This window comes from Phaenicophaeus curvirostris, chromosome 3 (genome assembly GCF_032191515.1).
Source record: "Phaenicophaeus curvirostris isolate KB17595 chromosome 3, BPBGC_Pcur_1.0, whole genome shotgun sequence".
NCBI lineage: Eukaryota > Metazoa > Chordata > Aves > Cuculiformes > Cuculidae > Phaenicophaeus > Phaenicophaeus curvirostris.
Window position 1 is genome coordinate 17,614,862 of NC_091394.1, and position 8,297 is coordinate 17,623,158.

General features: G+C 42.9%; 1 protein-coding gene across 1 annotated transcript; it reads right to left on the reverse strand.

Moving 5' to 3' along the window:
* Positions 1 to 1,313: 1,313 nt before the first annotated feature.
* On the reverse strand, positions 1,314 to 5,421 carry MED10 (mediator complex subunit 10). The gene is made up of 4 exons (XM_069853072.1): positions 5,272 to 5,421; positions 4,861 to 4,944; positions 3,352 to 3,454; positions 1,314 to 2,199 (listed from the first exon to the last, which is right to left on the reverse strand). The coding sequence occupies exons 1-4, from the start codon at positions 5,397 to 5,399 to the stop codon at positions 2,104 to 2,106; spliced, it is 411 nt and encodes a 136-aa protein (XP_069709173.1). The 5' UTR covers positions 5,400 to 5,421; the 3' UTR covers positions 1,314 to 2,103.
* Between the last annotated feature and the right edge of the window lie 2,876 nt (positions 5,422 to 8,297).

Genomic DNA, 8,297 nt, shown 5'->3' on the forward strand with positions numbered 1-8,297 from the left:
CAAAGGTCCCTGCACTGGTTAAATACTTAGAATCAGCTGCTCCATAGTGCAACAAACGAAAAAAAAAATATCAGTGCTGAGACCAAGCACTCAAAAATCTTTCACTGTGATAAGATAGTAGAATCACACAAAACAGAAGAAAAATGGTGGTTGGAAGGGACCTCTGTAGCTTATGTATAGCTGCCTTGGCCAAGAAGGGCTAACTCTTAAGCTGTGTCGGATTGCTCAATGCTTTATAAACAAGATAAGAAAACCTCACAAGAGGGTAGTTCTGCAGCCACGCTGAACACCTGTTCCCGTGCATCATCCAACCTCACCTTGAGCACCTCCAGGAATGGGGCATCCACAACTTCTCTGGGCCACCTCTGCCAGTGCCTCATCACCCTCACAATAAAAAACTTCTTCCTAGTATCTAATTTAAATCTCCTCTCTTTTGGCATCAAACCATTACTCCTCTTCCTCTCACTATACTCCCTGATAAAGAGCTCCTCCTCAGCTTTCCTGTAGGTCCCCTTTAAGCACTGGAAGGCTGCTATACAGCCTCCCAGGAGCCTTCTCTTCTCCAGGCTGAACAATCCCAACTCTCACAGTCTTTCTTCTTATGGGAGGTGTTCTAGCCCTCTGATCATCTTTATGGCCCTCTTCTGGATTCTTTACAACAGATCTGTGTCTTTCCTGTGTTGAAGTCCTTGCTCTCTGTCCCTGCTCTCTTTCAAGAAATGCTTTACACTAAACCACATTTTTTTACTTTCCAGAGGTAAAATCTTGTGATCAAAAAAAGGGTTTGAATGACCCTCAAGAATTCATCTTCTTTCTCCTTCTGCTTTAAGACAGGATCAACTATACCAATATTTCGTGAATTATGTTCTTCTGATGAAAACTCCAATTCCTCAACATGAAAACTATACAATTGCTTTGACAGCCTTATAATAAGATTGCTTTTTAGTGCCTAACCCAAATTTCTCTTTTAGCAATTTAAGTCCCTGTCCTTTATCCTTTTCGTACTTACAAACTATATTATCTGAACCATATATTATATGAATCACAGAAACATGGATTGGAAAAAGCCTCTAGAGTTCACTCAGCCCGGCTCCTACTACGTTAGACCAGGTTGCTCAGAGCCTCCTCTAGATGAGTCTTAAAAGCCTCCAAAGTTAATAAAATAATAAATTCATTTGCTAGGGGAAAAAAAAGTGAAAAAAAATCACTGATCCCCAAAATTTCCTGTTTCAGGTACTAAAATGGAAAACCCAGAAAACCAAAATACCAAGTTAACATTTATCTTTAGATACAAGCTTTCAACAGTCATATATACATTCTATATACATTTCTCACAGCTTTCAGTTCATTCTCCAAAGAGTGGCATACAATAGAAAACCATTAGATTTTTTTTTCAAATTTTTATTTAACCAACCTGCTTACATAAAATGAGCATAATTAAAAAAAAAGCTTGCATTAAATACTATAGAAAATATTAACATTGTTGATCAGCTAGCCCCTGAATATGCTCACTTTCTACATTCTCAGCCACCTGCACTGCAATTCACACAGTGAAATAAAAATATCTAAGGTTTTCTGGGCTGCAATGCATCCAAACACATGAGAACTGCAGCCCTTGACAGGCTCCTGTTCAGTAGAATTCGGCAAGATGAAAGCAGTTAATTGTTTGTACAGTGAAGGAAAAAAAAAAAAAAGCCATTTACAAATGAAAGAAATAATCAAATGTAATAAATATATTTCTCTCAAGAACAGACGAACCCACAATCCTGAAGGGCACTTTTCAGAATACAAAACCATGATTTTTCTGCTCTGGAAATGCACTTTGTAGGAAATGCTAAATATTCATAACCTGCAGGCAATTATATAACAAAAACTTTCAGGAAAGAACAGATCACTATAGGAAGTTTCAACTGCAACCTTTGTGTGAAAGTCTTCAGCAAGATTCAAACCAGAACCATCAGCAATCATTAAGCTCCTTTACAGTCCATAATTGCCAGTTTTAGTACAGTTCTTATGACTGCTTGGATTTACCCTCCCTCCAAGGTTTTTATATAGTGGTGTCAGCTTATGGAATTGACATTTTTAGAGCTACCAAAGGCCACCTTAAGGAGGAGGATCTTCTCCTCGAATAGCTTTGTACTTTGCCATGTCTTCTGGGAACACCTTTGTCAGTTCTTGAATTAACAGACTTTTAAATTTCTGGAAAGAGGAAAAAAAAAAAAGTATATACACCATCTGCACAATTTATTTCAATTTTATCAAGCAACGTTATCTATGACAACAAAAATGTTTCCACACAACGAAGTTCTATATTTCAGTGAAGGATACTCCCAAAAAACCCTCAAAATCACACATACAAACACAGAAAGTTACATTTACAATATTCAGAGAAAACACTCGCGTGAAATCCCCTAGGGAAGCATCAGGCAAACTGAAATGCTATTAATTTCCCATAGTTAAAACTAGCATTTTCACCTAAGAAACATAAAAAAAGCTGGACATCTCTGGTAAACTTAAGTGCATCAGTATCTGTCTGATCTTATTAAGCAAAGCTCATAAAGGACATGTCCTCCGGATTTTATATGGAAACCTCTCCTCCAAAAAAGTATTTCTAAGTCAGCTGTGAGTTCCATAATCCTTCCTATGACTTTTATGAGTACAGAGCATATCAAAAGAAAGAGAAGCTTCAAACAGAGATTTCTACAATCTGCAGCAACTGCCATTCTCCATATTAAGTTCTGCCAAAGAATGTTCTGAAACAAACAACCTTTCTCAAAATCTCACTGAACTTCCTTTTCTGCCCATGTTTTTCAGCAGTAATTCCAGAATTTAAACAGCATAGCAGAACTCTTAGGTTCACATTGATGAAGTACAAGTAGTTCAAGAAGCCCTAAACGCTTGGATAATATTTATAAAATTACTTAAAATGTAACTCATGCTTATATAGCACATTTGACATTTTAGTACTCTAAGATTCATTCAAGACTGGAAAAACACCCCTTCTGTTTTGCTTATTTCTGAAATTAAACACATCACAGTTATAGATATGTAACAGTGAGGTACTCAATGGTATTCAAAATGAAAACAACAACAAAAAGAGATCTGCAATGCTACATACAACTTTAATCAAAATTAAATCATAGTGATATCTGCATCTCCAACCGTGGGATGAATTACAAGTTTCTTTTACAGAACAGGCTGTATTAGCAACAGTTAAGATACAGAGATGGAGAGTAATTCCTAATAAGGGAATTTAATAACTGCACAAGTGAAAAATCCCCAGATATTTAATGAAAAGTTAAGACTATCAAATACATTATAACATTAGTACTTTCATTATATCTGGTTTACCTTCATTGTGTCAATTTTTCCTTTTACTTGCTCATTTTTAGCCAAAGCTCGCTCCAGGCACTCTTTAGTGTAAAGTTGAGGATTGCGGCCTTGATCTATGTATCTGAAAATACAAAAAAACCCGACCTAAATGATCATATTCTTACCAGAATGTTCTCCAAGGTGTAGAATTATTCACCTTGCTCTCTCTGTTACTATTATCTCAACTGTGCATTTTAAAATCATCACTTTCAAAAGAAGGCTCGAACAGGACTAGGCCTTGGCCAGCAAACAACTGTCTTGATATGCAGTTAAGTCTTCATTTCCAGAAAGCCTGAAGCATTGAAAAAAGTATTAAATGCAAACAAAAACCAACTACACAGCTCCTCACAGGCAATAAGTACATACAAATGAAGAAAGATGGTCCTTTTCCATGCAACTGAAAGGGCACAAGCCATAAAGTAGCTTAGTTAATATACAGTGTGCAACAAGCACATAGGAATACATCATCCAGCAATCCAAAGATGAGGAGGAAGCGCACACATCACAGTAGAGAGTAAAAATTAACACACCTGTATCAGCAATTTTTGCTTTGCTTTTTTGCTTTGCAATGTAAGTGCTTGACAAAGGGAAATGGCATCACTAAATAAAGAAAACTTAACTTTTAAGATTGTCTTCACAGGTCTACAGACAGAGTGAAGACCCAACTGAAAAGTCCTATAAAGCCAGTAACATGCGAGAATACAGCAAGTCAGTGACATCTTGACTTACATGAGGAAATTAACTTGTCCGCTGCATTGTAAAAAATGTCTTGTATAGCTCTCCCTCTACGTTCATGATTTTGATTTTGCTGTTTAACTCTCTCCCAGCAAGATGACTGTCGCTATTCAAACTAAACACCTAAGTATCAGCTTAATTTATTTTCACCTGCAACTTGAAATCCTGATTCTAACTTAGTGTAAAGGTATATTTCCAAAATGAAAGCTTACTTACTAAATCCCTAGATTCAGCAGAATCTGTATTACTGCCTACATATCCAAAGTTAATATAAATTAAAAAGAGAAAAAGAATATCTGAAAGCAGGCGTATGATTTATCACTTACCCTTCTGCCTGCATGCATTCTTGTGAGGCATTAGCAGAATCAATTGTTGGAAAAGTCCTTTGAGATAATTGAGTCCAAATGTACCTGTTCATTACTAAACCCAAGCACCTTGTCTACCCATCTTTTAAACTCCAAGGGCAGCCTGTTCCAGTGCCTGAAAACCTCTTCAGTGAAGAAATTTCTCCTCATATCTAATCTGAACCTCTGCTGGTGCAACTTGAGGCCGTTTCCTCTCATCCTATCGCTCATTACTTGGCAGAAGAGACCAACATGCACCTTGCTTCAAGTTCATTTCAGGAGGAGTCGTTCAGAATAAGGACGTCAAGTTAAGAAACAAGCAGTCCTCAGGGAAAATATCTACCAAAGGCACACTACCTTAAGTCACACTGAGTACAGCATCTTGCCTTCCAGGTACACAGCTACTTACTCAAAAACCTCCAAGGGCACACTGATATCATGAAGCTGCTGCCGGCATTTGTCGATATCCTGCAATCCCGTCACCATGAAATTTCTGTAAAAAGAAACCAGGTTGGTTTTAGCCAAAGAGGGCGAGGGGGGGGGGGAGGGGGGGGAGGAGGGGGGGGAGGAGGGGGGGGAGAAGAGGGGGGAGAAGAGGGGGGAGAAGAGGGGGGAGAAGAGGGGGGAGAAGAGGGGGGAGAAGAGGGGGGAGAAGAGGGGGGAGAAGAGGGGGGAGAAGAGGGGGGAGAAGAGGGGGGAGAAGAGGGGGGAGAAGAGGGGGGAGAAGAGGGGGGAGAAGAGGGGGGAGAAGAGGGGGGAGAAGAGGGGGGAGAAGAGGGGGGAGAAGAGGGGGGAGGGGTAAGCGGCGCCCTCCCCTCACAATTTCTGGTTGAGTCCAGCCTGGCTGCTGGGCTGGAAATCGCTGACGATAATGCCGAGCTGTCGGATGTTCTCCACGAATTTCTCCAGGTGCTCTTCCAGCGAGTCGAACTTCTCCGCCATGGCCATCCCGCCGCCTCCCCCGCCCCCCGATCCCGGGAAGGCTTCCGGCTTCCGGCGCATGCGCGGAAGGAGAAGGGGAAGCGGACGCGGTGTGACCACGCCCCTTGCTCCTGGCCACGCCCCCCGCGCCGGGCCTCGCTCGGCTCGCTCTCAAGCCACGCCCCTCACCCTCAAGCCACGCCCCTCGCTCGCACCGCCAAACCGCGGGGTGTTTTGGAGGGGGGGACACACAGCGCGAATCCAGTGCCTGCAACGCGCGGTGCAAAAATACAGGGTGAGAAACAGAGACTCGTTGGAAAAGACCCACAGGGTCATCGAGTCCAACCATTCCTATCAACCACTAAACCCTGCCCCTCAGCACCTCATCCACCGGGCCTTTTAAACACCTCCAGGGAAGGGGACTCAACCCCCTCCCTGGGCAGCCTCTGCCAGTGCCCAATGACCCTTTCCGTGAAAAATGTCTCTCTGATATCTAGTCTGAACTTCCCCTGGTGGAGTTGAGGCCATTCCCCCTTGTCCTGTCCCCTGTCACTTGCAAGAAGAGGCCAGCACCCTCCTCTCTACAACCTCCTTTCAGGTAGTTGTAGAGAGCAATGAGGTCTCCCCTCAGCCTCCTCTTCTCCAGTCTAAACAACCCCAGTTCCCTCAGCTGCTCTTTGTAAGATTTGTTCTCCAACCTCTTCACCAGCTTTGTTGCTCTTCTCTGGACTCACTCCAGAGCCTCAACATCCTTCTTGAAGTGAGGGGCCCAGAACTGAACACAGTATTCGAGGAGCGGTCTCACCAGTGCCGAGTACAGAGGGAGAATAACCTCCCTGGACCTGCTGGTTACGCCGTTTCTGATACAAGCCAAGATGCCATTGGCCTTCTCGGCCACCTGGGCACACTGCTGGCTCATACTCAGTCGGCTGTCAACCAACACCCCAGGTCTTTCTCCTCCAGGCAGCTTTCTAGACAGACTTCTCCTAGTCTGTAGCACTGCATAGGGTTGTTGTGCCCCGAGTGCAGGACCCGGCATTTGGCCTTGTTAAACCTCATGCCATTGGACTCATCCCAGTGGTCCAGCCTGTTCAGATCCCTTTGCAGAGCCTCCCTACCCTCCAGCAGATCGACACTTCCACCCAGCTTAGTGTCGTCCGCAAACTTGCTAAGGGTGCACTCAATGCCTTCATCCAGGTCATTGATAAAGACGCTGAACAGGGTTGGACTCAGCACTGAGCCCTGAGAAATATTTAGATGAGATGCTAAGAAGAAATGTTTTCGTGTTGGGGTGATGAGGCGCTGGAGCAGGTTGCCCAGAGAAGTTGTGGATGCCCTATCCCTGGAGGTGCTCCAGATGAAGCTTTGAGCAACCTGGTATTGTGAAAGATGTCCCTGCCCGTGACAGAGGTTTGGGACTGGATGATCTTTAAGGTCCCTCCCACCCAAACCATCCAATGATTCTATGATTTTTTTACCCTGAAGGTAATGAATACTAAATCATAATTAGCATCTTTTTTAAATGCTAGATAACTGAAGTGTGACAATACAGATAATTCAGTAGCCCTCGCACTGCTTTCCTTTCTTTTGTTGCCATAATATCTCTAGGAATTTTTCAGTAGATCCCAGTGGAGAAGGAAGCACGTAATGTGATTAATAATATCTTTGGAAAAATTGCCAGCACCATGTTCAAAACAGTGAGATTTGAAAATTCACTACTAATTGCTATGGCCTGCCAGACACAGACTGCTGCATCTAGAGCTTGAACTGTCTTTCTGATTAACTGCTTAAAGACATAGTCTATCCTGCCAATCCGCTTCTATAAAACTGCTATAATTGACTCTCACTGTTTAGTTTTTTTCAGTTCTCCTTATATTTGTCCTTAACAAATGCCCAAAAGCCCAGTGCTTATATTTTTAAACCATCATTGGGAATCTCTCTGGTTTTGAGTAGTTCCCCTTTCTGCAGAAGTAAAAGCATTCCTCATTTTCAGACTAATTCAAAATTTGTGTCTGGCTCCAATTCGCTTCCTACCTCCTCCCTGTACCAGAAGTGGAAATCTAGTCCAGGTCCATTTGCAGCACAGAGCCCACACCCTTTTTGAAAGCTTTTCAAAAAGGTGGCTTCATGACTTTTCTCATGATGGCCTTCGCCGCTAAGTGGAGCTGCCTGTGACTATGCTACCTCTTGCCTGCATCCCGTCAAATTCTTCATTGAATTACTTGCCTCGCTATCCCCATCTGCAAGCTGCTGCCTGCTGGTACAGGCAGTAGAGATCATGTCTGAGAAGTCCTGGGCACAAAAGGATTTTGTGTTTGGAGGTCATAACATGTAACTGGGATACAGGTAGCTGCATAGATCAGATATTTTCCTGCCTGTCTTGCTCCTCACGTCCCTGTCACTTGGGAGAAGAGGCCAGCTCCCTCCTCTCTACAACCTTCTTTCAGGTAGTTGTAGCGAGCGATGAGGTCTCCCCTCAGCCTTCTCCTCTCTAGGCTCAGCAACCCCAGTTCCCTCGTAGGACTTGTTCTCCAGTCCTCCCTTTGATCTGGCAACACAAATGCACACCTTTAGTTCAGGATACGAGCATTTCAATCTGTCTTCTTTATGCACAAGAATCAGAGCCTACAAAAAGCCTTGGCCTTAGAGGCCAAGATATATTTGGCAGTGGAATCTGTTCAGTTCCTGCAGCTCTTTTACTTTGTGCAAAAATTAAGTATTGCTTGAGCAACTGGGAAACATAGAGGAAAAGAAATGGAGGAATCAGTGACCAATTATCTGATAAGGGCTCATTATCTTCCCCACCTGTCATAGTTCTGCTAATTATCACTGTTTTTCTAAATCATGTAAGAAACAGAAGCAGTAACAGACAGAGGTTCACTTGATGATAAAAACCACAATGGAATTATCTGGGGAATGAGAGAA